The 21,842-nt window shown below is 42.5% G+C and overlaps 1 protein-coding gene across 1 annotated transcript; it reads right to left on the bottom strand.

Annotated features, from left to right (window-relative positions):
* Positions 1-536: 536 nt before the first annotated feature.
* On the bottom strand, positions 537-21,041 carry LOC115204426 (GDNF family receptor alpha-4). The gene is made up of 8 exons (XM_029769979.1): positions 20,430-21,041; positions 12,185-12,448; positions 11,996-12,088; positions 11,426-11,777; positions 10,295-10,404; positions 9,873-10,007; positions 6,672-6,835; positions 537-1,090 (listed from the first exon to the last, which is right to left on the bottom strand). The coding sequence occupies exons 1-8, from the start codon at positions 20,479-20,481 to the stop codon at positions 893-895; spliced, it is 1,368 nt and encodes a 455-aa protein (XP_029625839.1). The 5' UTR covers positions 20,482-21,041; the 3' UTR covers positions 537-892.
* Between the last annotated feature and the right edge of the window lie 801 nt (positions 21,042-21,842).

Here is a 21,842-nt window from a genome sequence, read left to right as displayed (position 1 = left end):
TTGCTTATTCCGTTTTCCACGACCATTGTCATTACTAGAATTTTGTCTCATTGTGCCTGTGGTGGATTTTTCAGACCTCCTCAATATAAGTGGTGTATGAACTAGAGAGGGGAAACAACGGGCCAGTGGCATCTAGTCTGAAGTGGTGAAGAAGGAAGCAAACAAAGGGAGCAACATAGGAGGAAGAACTACAGAACTACAAAACAACATCATCCCATAATCTATCTTTTCTTTAGTTATTGGCTTATGGCAAAGACAACATAGACAAAGTGGCTTACCCAACAACCCTGCTATCCAAGGGAACATAGCATGATGAAATAAGGGAAGAATACAGAGAGAGAAGATATGAGGCATGGCCCGAAAATCAAAAGGAATGAACTATCATGGTTCCACCAATCATTGGTCATGTTTTCTTTGAGATAGGTGCTGTTACTGGCCTTGGGCGATGTGGGCTCCTCATGAAGAGGGAGAGTGGAGCTGGGTGCCCAATCTTGAGGCAGGCACTGGACAGACAGCCACATCGATTCATCCAGACCTTATTAATTCATCCATTTATTTATTTATCTGCACAGCTTGTTCAACTCCATGTGTACTGATGTCAGAGAGAAGAGCTAAGAGATGGGCAGCTAGGACTACTAAAGATCATGAGCAGTCTGAGCAGGAGAGATATAGATTGCAGAAACATTATGATGGAAAGTAACAAAGGAAAACAGAAAGCATGAAACGAATGTAAGACAGAGTGCCATAGGAGAAAGGTGTGAATGTCCATTTCCTCATTGTGGTTGTTCTTCCCTCAGCCTTAAGTCTCCTCATCAGTCTCAGTGCCATGGTGGGGGTGACCCAGTGAATGTGATACTGTAGCTGATCGTAAGAGGGGTAGTATGGGGGCTCGTTATACCGGACACCACCAGCCCAGCATAGCAGCAGGCAGCAGCAGCAGGGGCAGCATGGGTGCTGTGTGGCTTGCCGCTCCTCTACGGCCTCCTCGGGTCCCAGAGCCCACACTAGACTTCTCCTTCTCAGAATACAGTGGGATAACATTGAATTCCTGGCTTTCCTCCTCTAACTCCTCTTCCTCACTGTCCTCCACCTGAAAGACAGAGGGGATGTAATATAATAAATAATTTGTTATTAAAGTAACTGCCCAGTGAAAATCTCACTTTTAATAGTTCATATTCTGTTAATTCATATCCAAATAATGCTCATCCTATACTCGTATTTGTGGCCAAAGCATAAATTGGAGAAAAACCACATCAAAAACCCCAACTCAAACATGTATCTCAAACTGACCATTTAAAAAATGTTTGCTATTTCCTCATAGAACATGTCATCTCCCTGAGGAGGATGAGTTGGCCAATCAGCGGTCTAGAGGAGGATGAGCTGCCCAATCAGTAGTCTACTCGCATTAATATTTTTAACGACCGGTATACGCCCACAACATTCCAACACAGAAAAGCTGCTTTTTATTTCATGGAAATCTGGAAACACTGGGCAGTTACTTTAAAATAAAGGGAGCAGAACTTGCAGGTAACTACCGCACATTGTGCATGCTGTATCTGCTTGGTAGAACTAAATAGTGATAGAAAATTGGATTAGAAAATCAAGCTTGGAAGAAAATAAGATCCATTATTTGCAGTGAGTAGTCATGAGCTTCCTAACAGACACAAATGGCAACTCAGCATTAAACAAAACATGTTGTACTTAGGTGTTGAATTCAGAATCCAAAAGGTGTCAGCATCTTTTTTATTAGAAAGAAAGGTGAGAATCTTGGTCATGGTATTGGATCAACAGAGTGAGAAGTGTATTACAAAGGAACATCTTGAACCTGCACTCAGGGGGAGGGAGGCTTACAGCCTCTTCACACTTAATACACTAGTAGGGTAAAAATACCATCGGCTACACATATTACTCAAATGTAAACTTGCGTACTTGCTATGTCTTGAACGCTACCGCCGAAGGTAGTGCACGACACTCCCCCAACAGTTGCCCCCTTGAAGCAGGGCAGCATAAATAGAATTGTCTCATTGAGCCAACACTCCTACAGTATAAATGGTAAAAGCAGAGCAATGTTTTTGAAACAGCAGCAATGTTTAGACAATTTCCTTATTTTTTAGACTTGTTTTTCATTGGTAACATTGTGTGGTGATTTCAGAGTTGGCAGGTCCTGGAGCGGTAGGGGGGAAATTGTTTTCCTGGGACCTAGCATTTTTCCTGATCTGTTAGCATAGGTCATAGTAATAAATCAGCTGTAAAAAAAAACTGTTTTATATGGGCTATGATATGGCCTATGATATGGGCTATGATGGGACCAGATTACTTTTCTAATCAGGTTATATGGTTTTTAAAAAACTACTGGAAAAACTCCTCGTCCAAGGGAGGATGAAAACATTAAAACCCTTTACACAGACGAAGAGACAACAATTGCGATCGGACAAAAACAAACAAAAAACGAACAGGGCTGAGCTGGCTGTATGCAGGGTTGCATCGTTAGGTCTTTGATGGGTAATTAAAAAGACACTCATACAGTATGTCATCACTATTGTGTTGATTGATTAATTCAATCTAATAATTATGACACACCCCTCACTATTGTCATTGGTTGCACTGGTTGCACAAGCACTCATGACATCACCCTGAAGAAGGCACAGTGATGCCGAAACGTTGGTGATTTACCCAATAAATTACTGGGAGTTATATATATATATATGGAGTGTGCGACTCTCTTTGTTTTTTATAGCTTACGATTGATTAATTCCAGTCAATAACTTTGTATTAAAAAAGGCCTATGTCGCCTAGCCCCCCGAAGTGTGAATATAAACCACATTTGATCAAATTCACATTTTCTCAGAATACAAATAACTGGGCCTATTTTAGGCTATAAATACATACAGTTGAAGTCGGAAGTTTACATACACTTAGGTTGGAGTCATTAAAACTGGTTTTTCAACCACTCCACAAATGTCTTGTTAACAAACTATAGTTTTGGCAAGTCATTTAGGACATCTACTTTGTGCATGACACAAGTCATTTTTCCAACAATTGTTTTAAAGACAGATTATTTCACTTATAATTCACTGTATCACAATTCTAGTGGGTCCGAAGTTTCCATACACTCAGTTGACTGTGCCTTTAAACTGCTTGGAAAATTCCAGAAAATGATGTCATGGATTTAGAAGCTTCTGATAGGCTAATTGACATCATTTGAGTCAATTGGAGGTGTACCTGTGGATGTATTTCAAGACCTACCTTCAAACTCAGTGCCTATTTGCTTGACATCATGGGACAATCAAAAGAAATCAGCCAAAATCAGCCAACGCCTGAAGGTACCACGTTCATCTGTACAAACAATAGTATGCAAGTATAAACACCATGGGAGCACGCAGCCGTCATACCGCTCAGGAAGGAGAAGCGTTCGGTCTCCTAGAGATGAACGTACTTTGGTGCGAGAAGTGCAAATAAATCTCAGAACAACAGCAAAGGACCTTGTGAAGATGCTGGAGGAAACAGGTACAAAAGTATCTATATCCACAGTAAAACGAGTCCTATATCAACATAACCTGAAAGGCCGCTCAGCAAGGAAGAAGCCACTGCTCCAAAACTGCCATAAAAAAGCCAGACTACGGTTTGCAACTGCACATGGGGACAAAGCGTACTTTTTGGAGAAATATCCTCTGGTCTGATGAAACAAAAATTGAACTGTTTGGCCATAATGACCATCATTATGTTTGGAGGAAAAAGGGGTAGGCTTGCAAGTCGAAGAACATCATCCCAACCGTGAAGCACGGGGGTGGCAGCATCATGTTGTGGGGGTGCTTTGCTGCAGGAGGGACTGGTGCACTTCACAAAATAGATGGCATCACGAGGGAAGAAAATCATGTGGATATATTTAAGCAACATCAGTCAGGAAGTTAACCTGTTATGCATGGGGGCAGTATTTTCACGTCCGGATGAAAAGCATGCCCAAAGTAAACTGCCTGTTACGCAGGCCCAGAAGCTAGAATATGCATATAATTAGTAGATTTGGATAGAAAACACTCTAAAGTTTCCAAAACTGTTAAAATAATGTATGTGAGTATAACAGAAATCATATGGCAGGCAAAAACCTGAGAACAATCCAACCAGGAAGTGGGAAATCTGAGGTTTGTAGTTTTTCAAGTGATTCCCTAGCCAATATCCAGTGTAAATGGGGTCAGATTGCACTTCATAAGGCTTCCAGTAGATGTCAACAGTCTTTAGAAAGTTGTTTCAGGCTTCTATTGTGAAAGGGGAGAGAATAAGACCACTTACAGTAAGTGCCTCAGCTGAAAGCTATGAGTTGTTTATCGCGTGCAGCCGTGAGCACGAGCTCCGTTCCCTTTCCTTTCTAATGACAAAAGGTATGCTTTCGCCGTAAAGCCTTTTTTTAAATGGACACTGTGATTGGATTAACAAGAAGTTTATCTTTAAAATGGTGTATAATACTTGTATGTTTGAGGAATTTTAATTATGAGATTTCTGTTGTTTGAATTTGGCGCCCTGCAATTTCACTGGCTGTTGTCAAATTAATCCTGTTAACAGGATTTGAGCCAAAAGAAGTTAAAGCTTCGTCGCAAATGGGTCTTCCAAATGGACAATGACCCCAAGCATACTTCCAAAGTTGTGGCAAAATGGCTTGAGGACAACAAATTCAAGGTATTGGAGTGCCAATCACAAAGCCCCGACCTCAATCCCATAGAAAATTTGTGTGCAGAACTGAAAAAGTATATGCGAGCAAGGAGGCCTACAAACCTGACTCAGTTACACCAGCTCTGTCAAGAGGAATGGGCCAAAATTCACCCAACTTATTGTGGGAAGCTTGTGGAAGGCTACCTGATACGTTTGACCCAAGTTAAACAATTTAAAGACAATGCTACCAAATACTAATTGAGTGTATGTAAACTTCTGACCCACTGGGAATGTGATGAAAGAAATAAAAGCTAAAATAAATCACTCTACTATTATTCTGACATTTCATTCTTAAAATAAAGTGGTGATCCTAACTGACCTAAGACAGGGATTTTTTACAAGGGTTAAATGTCAGTTCTTGTGAAAAACTGAGTTTAAATGAGGTGTGTGTAAACTTCCGACTTCAACTGTAGCTTAGGCTATAAAAACATGACATTACGTTTACCCTGGCCAGGCCCAGATGGGATCAGAGTGCCTAGGCTTCTCTAGGCTGCCTGCAGCTGTAGTTGTTATCAGTAGGCTACAGTTGATCAGACTGAATCACAGACTAATTGTGCAAGTTGGAAAATCATGAGGTATTTTATTTATATTTTTGGTGGCGGGTATGGGCTTCCGTATAAACGAGCTTGACATGGTGAATTCACTTATACCCATGTTTTCAGTCCCAATTTGCTTTTACCACATGTAATGATTTGCATGATATTTTTCATTTTACCTTTATTTAACTAGGCAAGTCAGTTAAGAACTAATTCTTATTTACAATGACGGCCTACCCCGGCCAAACCGTAACCCAGACAACGCTGGGCCAATTGTGCGCCGCCCTATGGGACTCCCAATCACGGACGGTTGTGATACAGCCTGGAATCAAACCAGGGTCTGTAGTGACACCTTTAGCAATGAGATGCAGTGCCTTAGACCGCTGAGCCACTCGAGAGCCCCATATTAATCAAAAAGAAGCCTGGTTTGTTGTAAGGTAGGCCTACTGTACTTTTCTAGTCGTGTAATCAATCAAGATCAATCAACCATTCATTTTTGATAGGCTAACCGTACTTGATGAAGGCTGTCATAGTAACTCTGTGCTTTTGTCTTGAAGTTAAAATATAAAGAGTGTAGCCTACAGACAACAAAAATAAACCCTTTAATTGTCTGCACATACATGCTTTGAATTGTTGCATTATTGAAGAGTGTAATATGGTTTGGTTGCATTATTCAATAGTGTAATATGTTTTAGAAGATACGTTTCTGTCATTGTTGAATAGTTTGTGCTTAATGGCTAGTGGCTACTGTGATATTTACAGTCAATTTGAGCTGCATACCAAGAATGTTGTGTTGCCAGCGACAACGAAAGGTAAGGCAAGGATGTAATGTGAATTCAAAAGTAGAATTCTCTTTCGCCACCCAGCTCCTCAGACGCTCCTTCATATCTTGTTGTGGGAATAGAGACTTAGAGGTTAGCAGTAGAGACGAGAGGGAGGGATTGGAACTGTGTAAAGGAGAGGAGAAAGGGAGTGAGGAGGATTAGGATGGCAAGAGAAAGGAGGATAGGAGAGATGGGTGTGAATAAATGAATATCAACAACTCAAGAGGATTTATGCTCCCTCCTGCAAACACCTCTGCCTAATCCTCACACACTGTGAGAGAGAGGGAGTGAGAGGAAGCTAGGGACAGAGAGATAGTGAGAAAAAAGTAAGGAGGAAATCCTGGGTCTCTGTTCAATGCGTCAGTAATGTGTTGACTGTGAGCCTTGTGTTGAGACAGATGTGTTGGGAGTGTATCTCAAGTCTGTGAGTGAGCTTCGACATTCAGGCAGCACCGTGGGTCATCATGCAGTTTACAGAGCATCTCTGACCCAGTGAGAACCCACTTTAGAAAAACCCACGGAACAGGCATTTTGTCCACCATTATTTTGAAGTTAATGTACAGCCTTTATGCAGACTGGGTTTGGTAAGGCAATGAAGAGTACTTACGCTCACACTGTTGCGTTCTGATAAAATGTTGACGTTGACATTGATCTTGTCCTTGTCCTGAAAGATGTGTGGAGAGGGGGTGGCTGATGCGTGGTGACGAGGGGGCAGGGTCGTGCTCTTCACAGGGCGAGGGGAAGAGCCACCCAAATAACTGATAGCATTACCTGAGACAACAACAGACATCATCATTATCATCACCATCATTATCATCATCACCATCCATCATCACAATATCATCATCACTATCCATCATCATCATCACCACCATCCATTATCACCATCCATCATCATCACCACCATCTATTATCACCATCCATCATCATCACAATCCATCCATCATCACCATCCAGCATCATCATCACCATATCATCATCACAATATCATCATCACCATATCATCACCATCCATCATCATCATCACCATCCATTATCATCATCACCATCCATCATCACCATATCATCATCCATCATCATCATCATCATCACCATCACCATCCATTATCATCATCACCATCACCATATCATCATCACAATATCATCATCACCATCATCATCATCACCATCCATTATCACCATCACCATCCATCATCACCCTATCATCATCACCATATCATCACCATCCATCATCATCATCACCACCATCCATTATCACCATCCATCATCATCATCACCACCATCCATCATCACCATCCATCATCATCATCACCATCCATCATCATCATCACCATCCATCACCACCATCCATTATTACCATCCATCATCATCACCACCATCCATTATCACCATCCGTCATCATCATCATCACCATCCATCATCATCACCATCCATCATCATCACAATCCATCCATCCATTATCATCATCACCATCCATCATCACATCCATCATCACCATCACAATCCATCACCATCCATCATCATCACAATCCATCCATCCATTATCATCATCACCATCACCATCCATCATCACATCCATCACCATCACAATCCATCATCATCAACATCCATCATCACCATCCATCATCATCGTCACCATTATCACCATCATTATCATCACCCTCACCATCATCATAATCATCATCGTCACCATCATCATCACCATAATCATCATTGTCGCCATTATCATCACCATAATCATCATCACCATCATTATCCTCATCGTCAACATCATCACCTCTATTTTACCCACTGCTGATGGTGCAAATGTCCTCAAAATTAGTCATAGTAGTCATGAATTCATTAATCAACTGGGCATTGAACCCTTAAAGGTGCGGGGGGGGGGGGGGGGGGGTTAATGGGTGTGTTCACTCTTGTGTGTGTGGCTAGCATTTGTACATTCACTCTGCCTAAACAGTACACAGTTACAGTCATTCACCTTTCTAGATAACTTGAAACAGTCTAAACAGGTCTTGCATCTTGAAGTCGCCAAGGATAGCTTGTGATAGCCAACTTCCTTCGCCAATTAGCTTCAGCTGGCTGGTGTGTGATCGTGGCAAAGTTGGTTTAACATTGGATAGTCTATCTCTGGGGCTAGTCAGGTACCGTCAATGTAAATGAGACAATGTTTTCATATTGCACATCTTTTGGTTGTCTCATTAAATCCTTTAAATATTTGTATATACATTTCTACAATTTATAGTTGGTTTGAGGTTTTCATAGAAATTTGGAGCTATTGACATTTAAAAATATTGTCCCATGTACATTGTGTAATTGTTCCTAACGAGCCCCATAGGGATATCCTATGTCAAACCAAATTGACCATGGGCATTATGATCCGGTCATGTACAGCTGCACTCTGAATTGATTATTATTTGAGTGCTGCCAGCTGTGGGCATGTGGGCAGGATTTAAATAAACCCAACCAAAGAAAAACGGTCACAGTACCCTTCATTCCGTTACGGTACCCTTCATTCTGTTACGGTACCCTTCATGCTGTCACGGTACCCTTCATTCTGCTACCGTACCCTTCATTCTGCTACAGTACCCTTCATTCCGCTGCGGTACCCTTCATTCCGCTGCGGTACCCTTCATTCCGCTGCGGTACTCTTCATTGCGCTGCGGTACCCTTCATTGCGCTGCGGTACCCTTCATTCTGTTACGGTACCCTTCATGCTGTTACGGTACCCTTCATTCTGTTACGGTACCCTTCATGCTGTCACGGTACCCTTCATTCTGTTACGGTACCCTTCATGCTGTCACGGTACCCTTCATTCTGTTACGGTACCCTTCATGCTGTCACGGTACCCTTCATTCTGTTACGGTACCCTTCATTCTGTTACGGTACCCTTCATTCTGTTACGGTACCCTTCATTCTGTTACGGTACCCTTCATTCTGTTACGGTACCCTTCATGCTGTCACGGTACCCTTCATTCTGTTACGGTACCCTTCATGCTGTCACGGTACCCTTCATTCTGTTACGGTACCCTTCATGCTGTCACGGTACCCTTCATTCTGTTACGGTACCCTTCATGCTGTCACGGTACCCTTCATTCTGTTACGGTACCCTTCATTCTGTTACGGTACCCTTCATGCTGTCACGGTACCCTTCATTCTGTTACGGTACCCTTCATGCTGTCACGGTACCCTTCATTCTGTTACGGTACCCTTCATTCTGTTACGGTACCCTTCATTCTGTTACGGTACCCTTCATTCTGTTACGGTACCCTTCATTCTGTCACGGTACCCTTCATTCTGTTACGGTACCCTTCATTCTGTTACGGTACCCTTCATTCTGTACATACCATTTTTTTCTATCATCTTATAAATCTCAGTTTTGGAAGAGACTGACTATGACCAAATTGAACCCAATTACTACTTGTAGCAAATTTGGACACTAGAATAAATATTTCTGACTCATATCATTGCCACATAGGCCGTTTTTCAATATGAGAAGTCGCTCTTTAATAAGGCTTGGCAATAATTAAGTTATTTAGTTATTTACCTCATTTGCATGCTCTATGTAAAATCATATGTGAATAAAACGTTTTCATTTAACAACGCTGTCCATCAACATTTGTAATTGCTGTGCTACAGTATACCATACAGAAAAAGTAAGCAGCTCTTTAGGGCTACTGGGCTACAGATCGCCCGCTAATGTATTTGTGTAATCTGCTGATTTCAAGTAGGCTCACAGGACCAGTGCTCTTGCTGCAGCAGCCTGTAGGGGGTGTCATTGTGGGTGGGGGAGGGAGGGAGTATGACTCACGCAGACAGACGTTTCTGTGGAACATGTTCATGATGCGCAGACAGTCCTGCCATTGGTTCCCACTTCCCTCACAGGTGCACCACTGGGACACGTCCATACTGAGATTGTTGGCATAGTTGGGGGTCATGATGGTGCCTGATTGACAAAGACACACACAGGAGCAGGTTGGGGTCACAGAGATGTGTCAGCAGACCTGACTTCCATACGAACTTGGAGCGAATGATGAAAAGCCAATTGGCAATGGAATGAGTGCCTACCTACACCTTAAGGTTAGCAAAAGATAACAACAATGACCTGATTAAAAGGCCCTTGGACTCAACTCAGCACTTCTTCTCTAATATTGTAACTTCCTTGTGTTGTTAATCCCTCTTCCATCCTCTCCTTTCTGCCTCCCCCTCAATCCCTTTCTCTCTCCAGCTCACCTATGAGCCCGGCGTAGGACTTAAGGCAGACGGCTCCACTCTCTCTCATGCAGCCAGAGGGAGAATGTGACGAGGGCTGGCAGTTGTGCTGGAAATCAGCCAGACGAGATCTGATAGACACACACACATTCACACAAGCACACACCCATACACAAACACACAAAGGGAGAAAAACCTAATTGTACACAGGTGCCAATACTGGGTTGGCAACTTGGCAGTGTAATTTTCTGAGGGCATCTTTACAATTATGTTTTTTGGATGCAGTACCTATCGAAAGGCAAAATCCGAAGCACATGAAAGCATAGAGGAGAACGTTCCAGCTTGGAATCGTGTGAGCACCTGCAATGTTTCTTAATACACATTTTTCAAAACATTGACCTAAAACATGAGACTCAAGGTACTGCAATATTATTCTGAATATTAGATTTTTCCTGTATATATATCATATTTTCTGAATATAGACTTGCTTTTAATTATTTGTTACTTTTATTTCTTATTTTGTAGGTATTGTTCTTAAAACTTCATTGTTGGTTAAGGGCTTCTAAGTAAGCATTTCACTGTAAGGGCTACACCTGTTGTATTCGGTGCAAGTGACAAATTACATTTGATTTGACTTGATAAGAACAATGGGACTTGTCTGCTAGTCAAACCCAGATGTGTATTCATAATTCCCATCTAGGTCACATTAACACCTCTCACCTGCTCCACAGGCATACTCAACCATTCGAAACACCACAGAGCAGCCAGTGGAATAAAAACACTGCAGCCTGGGTCAGAGTAATCGCAGAGCCTTATCGACATATCATTGGTCCTAATTATTCTGGATGTTATCAATGATGAAGATTAGTGAACAACTTCTTCCCTATAGGGAACTCAAACCTTGGAACTATTTGTACTGTAACTATTTATCTGAACCTCTTGCGCTGAGAGGATTGCAAACATTCAAATGGTTGATGAAATAGGGACATCCAGTCTTCTCCGCCTCTGTCTAACCTCACACTCTATAACCTATTTGCATTGTGATTAGAACTGTTCATGTGCCTCGATACAGGACTTAATGTGGAGTGGAAAAGTTTAGCCTGATGTCACACACCTCCCAGAATCCATGTTTCCCCAGCCAGCTCAGCTCACCTACACAGCTCATCCCTGGCACAGTAGCCCTGCAGGCTGAGGCAGTTGGGTTTGCCGTCTCTCTCCTCATAGGAACACGACGGTACGATGGTCTTCCGCCGGCGCTCCCCACAGAGGGCATCAGAGCAGGGACAGAATAGCAGGGCGAAGCTGTACTCCTCTGGTACCCGCTCCAGGAAGCGCCGCAGCGCCCGGTGGCACTTCTGTCTGTTACAGCTGCCGTCGGAGCCCGGAGCCCGCTTGGTGCAGGCCACAACATACTCTGACCTCAGAGAACCACACTTCTCATACAGACCACAGTCCTGGGCTGCTTTCAGACACTGGTTCTGCCCATCCAGAGGAAGAGAGGAGGCTGGGTGGAGGGAGGAGTGGTAGGGTGAGGAGAGGAAGAAAACAAAGGAGAATGGAGGAAGGTGGGGTTTTGGGAAAAGGGGCAATAAATAAGAGAGAAAGGAAGACAAAATCATAAGACATGATTCTGGACATCCCAGACTGTCCTAGTCATTATTCAGAGAGGAGGCAGATGTTCCAATAAGAGCGAGCTGTGTAGTGACAGGAGTGAAGCCGTACCTGCCATGATGGAGGCCATGCGTGACATCTCTATGTGCCTCACAAACTCCACCTCCAGATCCTCATACGGAGACACCTCGTACTCATCATACACTGCAGCAACAACACAGAGACATTCAAGAGAAAAACATCTCACACAGAGATACAATGAAACACATAAAAAGACAAAAAACACACAGTGAAACTCACCAGCGAATCTGACGGTCCAGTAGACCCTGAGGCACAGCTCCTCCCGGCGGGAGCCGCGCTGGCACTTGCAGGCCTGGAGGGGGCGGTACTGCTGCAGGGTGCTCTGGGCCTCCAGACACTCCCCCCGGGCGTCTGGGCCTAGGGGCGACACGGCCTCCTCAGCAGCACAGTACTCCAGCACCCTGTACACTGCCGTACAGTCCTGATCCTGTACACAGCCTCGCTCAGCCTCCTGACAGTCTATGGAGCCTGACAGCACGCTGCCTGGAAGAGGTGGAGGATGGGGAACATGATTATAGTTGGTCACCGGTGGTCCTGACCAGCTATTTTTACAGTTTCGTTCTGTCAGTTAGCACCTGTTTAACAAAGAGCTTCAGTGCTTATTTGGTGAAAAGCAAGAGCCTCACGTCAGAGATGGAGTCGAGTGACAGTGTACAAAACACTTTAGAGTATTGATTATGTTCTGTGAAGAACTGGCAGCCCCATCAGTTGTCAGGATAAAGGCCAGGCAGAGTCACAGACTGAAGAGGTTAAGTAAGAGTGGATAGCAACGTTGTTTAATTCACAACTGTCCATTTTCAGTTAAGGGGAACTTCAATTCAGCTCATTCGTGATAGTATTGAAATAGTTTGTGCCAAGTGGCAAATGCAGCTTTTTCCCAGGTGGTTTTAAAGGTCCGACTACAAATGGGATCCGGATTTGCAGCTATCAGCCATTCAACATGTTATTCAGACTCTTTCTCTCTCTTGCTCACACATACCTGCAAACAAACAAACCATGTATATAGCTATAGGCCCAAACACACACGCTCCTACACACACACACACAGACACACACTAAGGGGCATCCTGATTAAATGGTCACACGCTTCAATTAAGCCCATGCTGGCTGGGAGCGCACAGTACAGCTGAAATCAGATTCCAGTGGCGTGTGGTTACAATCACAGACGCCCCATGAGGTCCACATCTCAATCGGGCAGGAGACACATCAAAACCAGAGGGATACGGTCCGTCACCGCAGGCAGAGGACCCTCGCAGACGAGACTGGCAAGGCAAGCGCTTAAACTCTGGATCTCTCACCAAGATACAAGACCACGAGCCATGTAAAGTTATATGGTAATGAGATCAAGAATGTAAGTGTACCGGATCATATTAAGGACACCAAGCACTTAAATAGTTTAATATTAAACTAACTGCAAAATGTGCATTTTTATGAACATCTAGAACGGCATATACATCCTAATGAAGCACAGTCAATTGAATAAATCACATGCATTCTAAGCTCATTTGATAGGTTGGGGAATATGGAGTCCTGTGGGGCAGCCAGCATGTTCATACAGATAAGAGCGCTGCCCTTTTCAAAGTCCTCTGGTTACAGAGAGAAGTTATTGAATAAATTGAAATGTGAAGAACATTAATTCCCAAAGAGTTTAACTCGTCAGTTTGGAGAAGACATTGTTATTGTTGTCTTTTAGCTACTGCCATGTTCATGTCCCCATGAAAAATGTGGTGGATGAGGAGTATTAGGAGATGTGGCACACACACACACACACACACACACACACACACACACACACACACTAAATAAAGTAGAATCACAGAAAAGCAGGCATGGCCCCCGGCTGAGGTTGTGCAATTAAACAGCCTGCCAGTAATCTCCATTATGGACAGTGGTTTGTACATTACTCTCCACTCCAGCATGTACGCTCCCTAAGGCTGACCAAGACCAAGATAGACACCATCAGCAACTTTTGTTTCAGAGGGCCTATCTTAATACACAAACACATCATTACAACCCATATCAGGTACAGACCAGCTCGGTTAAATCTTGTCAGGCAGAGAGAAGTGATAATTATGGTAATGACCTGAGTGTTCTTTATTGACACAATGATGAACAGTCGCCACGCTACATTGGGCAGTTTCACTGACGACAAAATGGGTGGAGGGAGGAAGGGGTGTGATGGGTGAAAGGTAAGGCGTAAGAGGAAAGGACTGAAAATCTTAAGAGTGAGGAGGAGAGATGAATACCTGTGATATGTAAGGCGTAATGTGCTCTATTGATTTCTCAGTGGGGCGAGTTATAGAATTTGTGAGGCAAGGCTGATGGCTTTCTAGCTCAGTGACCCGCTTGAGGTTAATGTCATAAGAGCAGCCACAAACCACATATCAACACACACACTGTTCCACATCATTTGAAGTTCACACACATTTATTTATTCATCCATTCTCACCCATACACAGTAAGTTAAACACACAAAACCCCTACACTGCCTAGTCACAGAGGGAGTAGTTCTGCAACCTGTGGATTCCACCATCTAGCTTCTCTCGTCTACAACAATTCCTTAGGAGGCATCTTGGTAACCATTTTGGAAACACTGGAGGAGTTCCAGGATCTAATATGCTCAGTGCACACCAGCCTTGTTGTTCTGGGGTAATTCAGGGTTGACTACTGGATAATAACTGCTACAAACATACGGTGAAAGAGAAACAAAATGAAAGAAATTCGCTCAACTTTAGTGAACTCTAAAGTGGTGATGATGACAAAAATGTTGGGAGGGTCCACTTCAGAGGTTCCCACTCCCGGGGTTTACATATCACAGGGCTACAAGGTCGGCCCAGTATAAGGTTTCAAAAACAACTCTTTGCCGTGGGGAAAGACATAGAAATACAATAATGAGCAGAACAAGCAGTACTTCCTCTTATAGCAAGCCTTCAAATATCTAGGGTGAGTTGAGTTATTTTGTTTCAAAAAGAAAAGCAAAGTAAAGTAATTAAACCTGTAGACATATACAAAAAGGTAGATCACTTGTTTTGTCATTTTGACCAGAACCATAAGTATGTTGAAAAATTGTTGAATGAAAAAGAAAACAGCATCCTGAAATCACTGATCATTCATTTTATTTTGCAGGCAAAGCCAAGATGGCCTATTTGCTTATTCATACCGACAAACAAAGACGGAAGGATAAAGATAAGAGGGACAGAGATAAGAGGAAGGGTAAAAAGATAATTACTCCTTTACTTTGTGTTCCTAACGGTCTTTAAAAAAAGGGGAGGAAATATGCAATGATTAGTCAGATGAAAAGAAACATGAAAATACATCTACTGGGATTTGTGGAAGTTGGTCTTGTGCTCTTGTAAGTGTTATACATACAAGACTTGTTGTTTTAATAAGACTGACAAGACATGTACAGCAGCCCTTGATAGGGCAGGGAATGACGGGTGCATCTTGTGGGGGGGTCATACACAGCCAAATACTGGCACACACTCACAAGAGTGCACAAATTCTCACCTAGGCTAAAACTGTGAGCTGTGTTTGATGTGCACAAATACATACACGCAAAGATGGCAAAACATCTCTCAGAAAACACCTGACGCACAAACACATACAAATGCAAGACTCACACACAAGGTACACACACACACACACACACACACGGCCACTCTGGACTACCCTCCCAACCATGGATAGAGCTCTGTGCCATCTGCTCCTGGAGTTCCAAATCAAGGTTATCAACAAAATACACACGCAAACGTTCCCTCTATCGACTGAATGCCTGACTGACTGTATGTCTTTTTCTCTCTACTGGTTAACTCATTTTCAAACATCTGCGTTTATTGGTTTTACACATCATGTCAACATTACTGCCAGCTGCCACCCAGTTTGTGACTCAGTGGTGTCCAAGAAGTCTGTGATGGCACTCTTTAAAGGTGACATCATTCTGTGTATCAATCTCCAGAGATTAGTGCATATTGTACATGGCTCCTGGTAGCGTGCAGTGAAGTAATTGTATCACAGTGTGTGTGTGTGTGCGCCCCACCAAACCAAGATTTGACATGTCCTGTCTGCGATAGACAAAGGGGTTTACAGATGGGATTCTTAGTCACTACGGCTGCGTTTAGACCGGCAGCTCAATTCAGATGTTTTTTAACTAATTGATATTTTGATCAATCAGATCAGCTCAGAAAAATATCTAATGTTAAAAGATCTGATGTGATTGGTCAAAAGACCAATTAGTGGAAAAAAAATATCAGAATTGGCCTGCCTGTATGAATGCAGCCAGATTACTGTTTAACAACAACAACAAATAGATTTCTGTACAGCACTTTGAGATATCAGCTGATGTAAGAAGGGCGATATAAATACATTTGATTTGATTTGAAATAGATACAAAGGAAGTCCTCATCGGATACAATAGACTAACATAAGCAGCAGCAGCAGTGTATGTCCACTTTTCTGTAACAGGTTTGACTTTTAGAGATATTGACAAGACACACTTACAGTATGTTGTTGTGGTGTTATTCTGACGGTGTACTGAGGTGGTAGTGTAGTTGTGGTGGTGTTCTGACGGTGTACTGAGGTGGTAGTGTAGTTGTGGTGGTGTTCTGACGGTGTACTGAGGTGGTAGTGTAGTTGTGGTGGTGTTCTGACTGTGTACTGAGGTGGTAGTGTTGTTGTGTTGTTATTCTGACTGTGTACTGAGGTGGTAGTGTTGTTGTGTTGTTATTCTGACTGTGTACTGAGGTGGTAGTGTAGTTTTGGTGGTGTTCTGACGGTGTACTGAGGTGGTAGTGTTGTTGTGGTGTTATTCTGATGGTGTACTGAGGTGGTAGTGTTGTGGTGGTGTTATTCTGATGGTGTACTGAGGTGGTAGTGTAGTTGTGGTGTTGTTCTGACGGTGTACTGAAGTGGTAGTGTAGTTGTGGTGGTGTTCTGACGGTGTACTGAGGTGGTAGTGTTGTTCTGACGGTGTACTGAGGTGGTAGTGTTGTTGTGGTGGTGTTCTGACGGTGTACTGAGGTGGTAGTGTTGTGTTGTTATTCTGACTGTGTACTGAGGTGGTAGTGTTGTTGTGTTGTTATTCTGACGGTGTACTGAGGTGGTAGTGATGTTGTGGTGGTGTTCTGATGGTGTACTGAGGTGGTAGTGTTGTGTTGTTATTCTGACTGTGTACTGAGGTGGTAGTGTTGTTGTGTTGTTATTCTGACTGTGTTCTGAGGTGGTAGTGTTGTTATTCTGACTGTGTACTGAGGTGGTAGTGTTGTTGTGTTGTTATTCTGACTGTGTACTGAGGTGGTAGTGTTGTTGTGTTGTTATTCTGACTGTGTACTGAGATGGTAGTGTTGTTGTGTTGTTATTCTGACTGTGTACTGAGGTGGTAGTGTTGTTGTGTTGTTATTCTGACTGTGTACTGAGGTGGTAGTGTTGTTGTGTTGTTATTCTGACTGTGTACTGAGATGGTAGTGTTGTTGTGTTGTTATTCTGACTGTGTACTGAGGTGGTAGTGTTGTTGTGTTGTTATTCTGACTGTGTACTGAGGTGGTAGTGTTGTGGTGAAGAATGTGTACTTTTATTTAACCTTTCATTTTGACAGGGAATTGATGCTGAGACCAAGGTCTCTTTTCCAGATAAGCCCTATACAGCACCACAACACACATCAAAATACAATATACTCATTAAAACTACACATTCATATACACAAGAAAATCAACATTATTATACACAACATAAGTTAAGCAAACATAATCATAAAAAACTGAAACATTCTTCAGTAAAAAATGTCCCCTAAGTGTATTGTCTATCATTCCAAATGTAAGGTGCAAGGAAATGAAAGGCTGAGATACCTTCCTCTCCAGACACCAAAGGAGTCTCCAAAGTTAACCAACCCTGTGAGCGGGTTTGATAACTTGTCATTTCAAATCTTAACAGTGATGTTAGGGAAGTCTGAAGTTTGTGGAGCAGGACTTTGTAAGCAAAGGTGGTAGTGTTGTGAGGTTATTCTTTATTTTAATTTTTGTTCTTTTTACCCCTTTTTCGTGGTATCCAATTGGTAGTTACAGTCTTGTTTCATCACTGCAACTCCCATACGGACTCAGGAGAGGCGAAAGTCGAGAGCCGTGCGTCCGCTGAAACACAACCCAGCCAAGCCGCACTGCTTCTTGACACAATGCCCACTTAACCCGGAAGCCAGCCGCACCAATGTGTTAGAGGAAACACTGTGCACCTGGCGACCTGGTCAGCGTGCACTGCGCCCAGCACGCCACAGGAGTCGCTAGTGCGCGATGGGACAAGGACATCTCTGCCGGCCAAACCCTCCCCTAACCCGAACGACGCTGGGCCAATTGTGCGCCGCCCCATGGGTCTCCCGGTCGCGGCCGGCTGCGACAGCCTAGACTCAAACCAGGATCTCTAGTGGCACAACTTCACTGTGATGCAGAGCTTTAGACCACTGATCCACTCAGGAGGCCCCACATTACAACTGGGTTAACCGTATTGGTGCGAACGGTGTTTGCATTTTACACCAGTGACCCGGGTTTGCGCCCCACTCCCGCTGTTTGCTATATTGGTGTCAGAAGTGGGATGGTGGCCATGGGCCCATGGGAATGCACAGCCCGGGTTGTATGTGGGGGCTGAGTTTAGTCGAAGCACGGGGACGTGCCTTCCCGTTTGGAGGGATTCTAAGTTTGATTCAAGCATACTTCTAACTTTATTATATTGATCTCAGAGTAGGATAGTGACTGATGACCAGATCAATGAACAACGACTACAACATGGTTTATTGTTCAAGACAAATTTTATTCATCCCAAGAGAAACGTCCTGAACAAACACAGCAATTTGAATACTCTGATTGAAATATGTGAATGTTGAAGGGATGTGATTTATGATGATTTATTGGGTCATTATATTGCATTCTTCACAGGGCTGTATTAATAGCCACAATCTAAACAATCAGTCTGGCAAGAGCCTGATAGCAGGGCTACCAAATAAGTTTGTTTTGGGGTGGCAGGTAGCGTAGTAGTTAAGAGCATTGGGCAGTAACTGAAAGGTTGCTGGTTCAAATCCACAAGGTGGACAAATCTGTCGTTCTGCCCTTAGCAAGGCAGTTAACCCATGACAAAACATTTATTTTTACTGCTCTAATTATGTTGGTAAGCAGTTTATAATAGCAATAAGACACCTCTGGGTTTGTGATATATGGCCAATATACCACGGCTAAGGGCTGTATCCTAACACTGTGTTGCTTCATACATAAGAACAGCCCTTAGCTATGGTATATTTATACCACACCCCCTCGGGTCTTATTGCTTAATTATACCAGCCTTCTGGCTCACACCTTTGTGATAATTTGTCTTGGAAGAGCAAGCCACTGTTTTTTCCAATAACATCACAATTAACTAAGGTAGGTGTACAATGTTGATATCTATCTGGAAAGGTAAAACAACGCCATGAAAACAAGACAGAAAAGCACTGTAAAACGGTTAAAGGATGAGGCAGAACACTTGTTCCTGTCTGGTTGTGTAAGGATAAGAGCAGGATAAGACCTTCAAAATGATGTCATCGAGCTATGGTCATAACTATATCTATAACCATAGATCACCCCATCTCGCGCTCTCGCATGCCTTGATTTAAGTGCTTCCGTTTCAGGTACAGAGTCTTGGTATGAAAGATGACGTTTTATAGGACCAGCAATTAAATATATAGCTCATTTGTCACCAATAGAAAGAGAGGACACATACATGAGTTTCCTAGACATGAAATATGCTAAATTAAAATGAGCACAATAGTGAATGGAATTTTGTATTGGCATCATGAACTTGAAACTAAGGACAACACTTCATGCAATTATTTAGTGACTCGCAATTTCCTTTAAAAAAACATGTAACACTTATCCATATTGCTCCTAAAAAGAGTACAAATTATACAGCTTATTGATTTAAAATTACAAATTATAAAGCTTATTTTTTTAAATGGGTGACTGGGCTTAAGTTAAATTGATATTGGTTTAGCTAAGACTAATAATCGGTCTAGCCTACTGTAAATTATTCATATTGTCTTACTATAAAGGATTGTCAATACTCTAGCCAGGCCTGCATTGTTAAAAAGTCAAGTAAAACCATTGTAGACTATTTAACTTTTTGTCTCATCCCAATGAGTGCTTTCTGAACCAATGACCTGCTATATTTAGAAATAGAAGCACCGCAATTATGATCTCTGGAGATCCATTAGAAAAATAAGTCCCCTGACCGACTGTCCGTCGGTTGAACCCCTATATTCGAAAGTGACAGACAACCAGAAATGGTGTTAAAGGCTGTTACAGCGTAAGTTTAGGAGAGACTGGCTTTTCTCAACGAGGTGCACAATGAAGTGCAAAATGCGCCGGGTAATTTTTTATCAATTCAGAATACACTAGTACAAGATGGAGAATTTTTTATTTATTTGTGGCTGAGTGTGTCGAATTTCGCTTACCATGACTGAGGACATTCATAAGTATTCCAAGGACAATCATCATGCACGGCATCAGGTAGGAGAGGTCGGGAGTCGGGGACTTCGTAGAGGTACTTGGTCCTCGCGCTCACTGACCCGCCGCCTGCAACATCCAGCCACACCGCGTTTGTCCCAGGATCGACTGAAACAAGGTAGCCGATACTTGCAAATGTGTGACAATTCCTAAACCTGGACTCGCAGGAAGGTAGTGATTGCAGTTGTCACGTGTTTTTTTAAGAGAGGGTGGCAGTTAAATAAATTACATGTATATTTTGATTGGCCTGCAGTGGTCAAGAATACTCAAAAACCCGTGCAAGCGTTCCGTGGTCTTGTGTCACCACCAATTTAGAAAAATGTCCCTCCAAAGTTTCCAGAAGCTGTCAAGCGACACAGAGGCCAGTCCACTTGAATTAGTTTTGAATAATTATCAATTGCACTTATGTCGCCTTGCGTCGTCGGTCCTTAGTTGCGTTTGCAAGAGTTGAAAATAGATTAGTCAGACTGCATGGCGCATCTCAAACATCAAGCAGTGTTGTGATTGGCCCCCAAGTAAATGTAATACACAGACAGAAAAAGTGTGCATAGCCATACCCCGATGTGCATAGCCATACCCCGATGTGCAGCCTGGTCTCATAGACTAGACGTAATATAGTAAATGTAAATCCGGAACACTCAAATTTGTAGGATATGTTACATTTGGTATGGTTGCATGAGACAGATAGTTACTTAAGGCAAAAACTAAAGTAGGGTGGTTGGTCAAGGTATAACGGGAACATCTAGCAACCCAAAGGTTGGGAGTTCGAATCTCATCACAGACAACTTTAGCATTTTATCAACTACTTGCTACTTTTTAGCTACTTTGCCACTACTTAGCATGTTAGCTAACCCTTCCCCTAACCCCACCTATTTTAGCCAATGGTGAAAAGTATTTAAGTAAAAATACTTTAAAGTACTACTTAAGTAGTTTTTTGGGATATCTGTACTTTACTATTTATATTTTTTACAACTTTTACTTTTACTCCACTACATTACTAAAAAAAATAATGTACTGTTTACTCCTTACATTTTCCCTGACACCCAAAAGTACTAGTTACATTTTGAATGCTTAGCAGGATAGGAAAATTGTCTAATTCATGCACTTATCAAGATAACATCCCTGTTCATCCCTATTGCCTCTGATCTGGCAGATTCACTAAACACAAATGCTTTGTTTGTAAATGACGTCCGAGTGTTGAAGTGTGCCCCTGGCTATTCATAAATAAAAATAACAAAATCATGCCGTCTGGTTTGCTTAATAAGGAATTTGAAATTATTTATACTTTTACTTTTGATACTTAAGTATATTTTAGCAATTACATTTACTTTTGTTCTGAAGTACATTTAAAACCAAATACT

The sequence above is a fragment of the Salmo trutta genome, chromosome 12, assembly GCF_901001165.1.
Source record: "Salmo trutta chromosome 12, fSalTru1.1, whole genome shotgun sequence".
In the NCBI taxonomy this organism is placed as follows: Eukaryota; Metazoa; Chordata; class Actinopteri; order Salmoniformes; family Salmonidae; genus Salmo; species Salmo trutta.
Note: the sequence above shows the minus strand (reverse complement) of the source record. Positions and strands in the feature narration are given on the sequence as shown.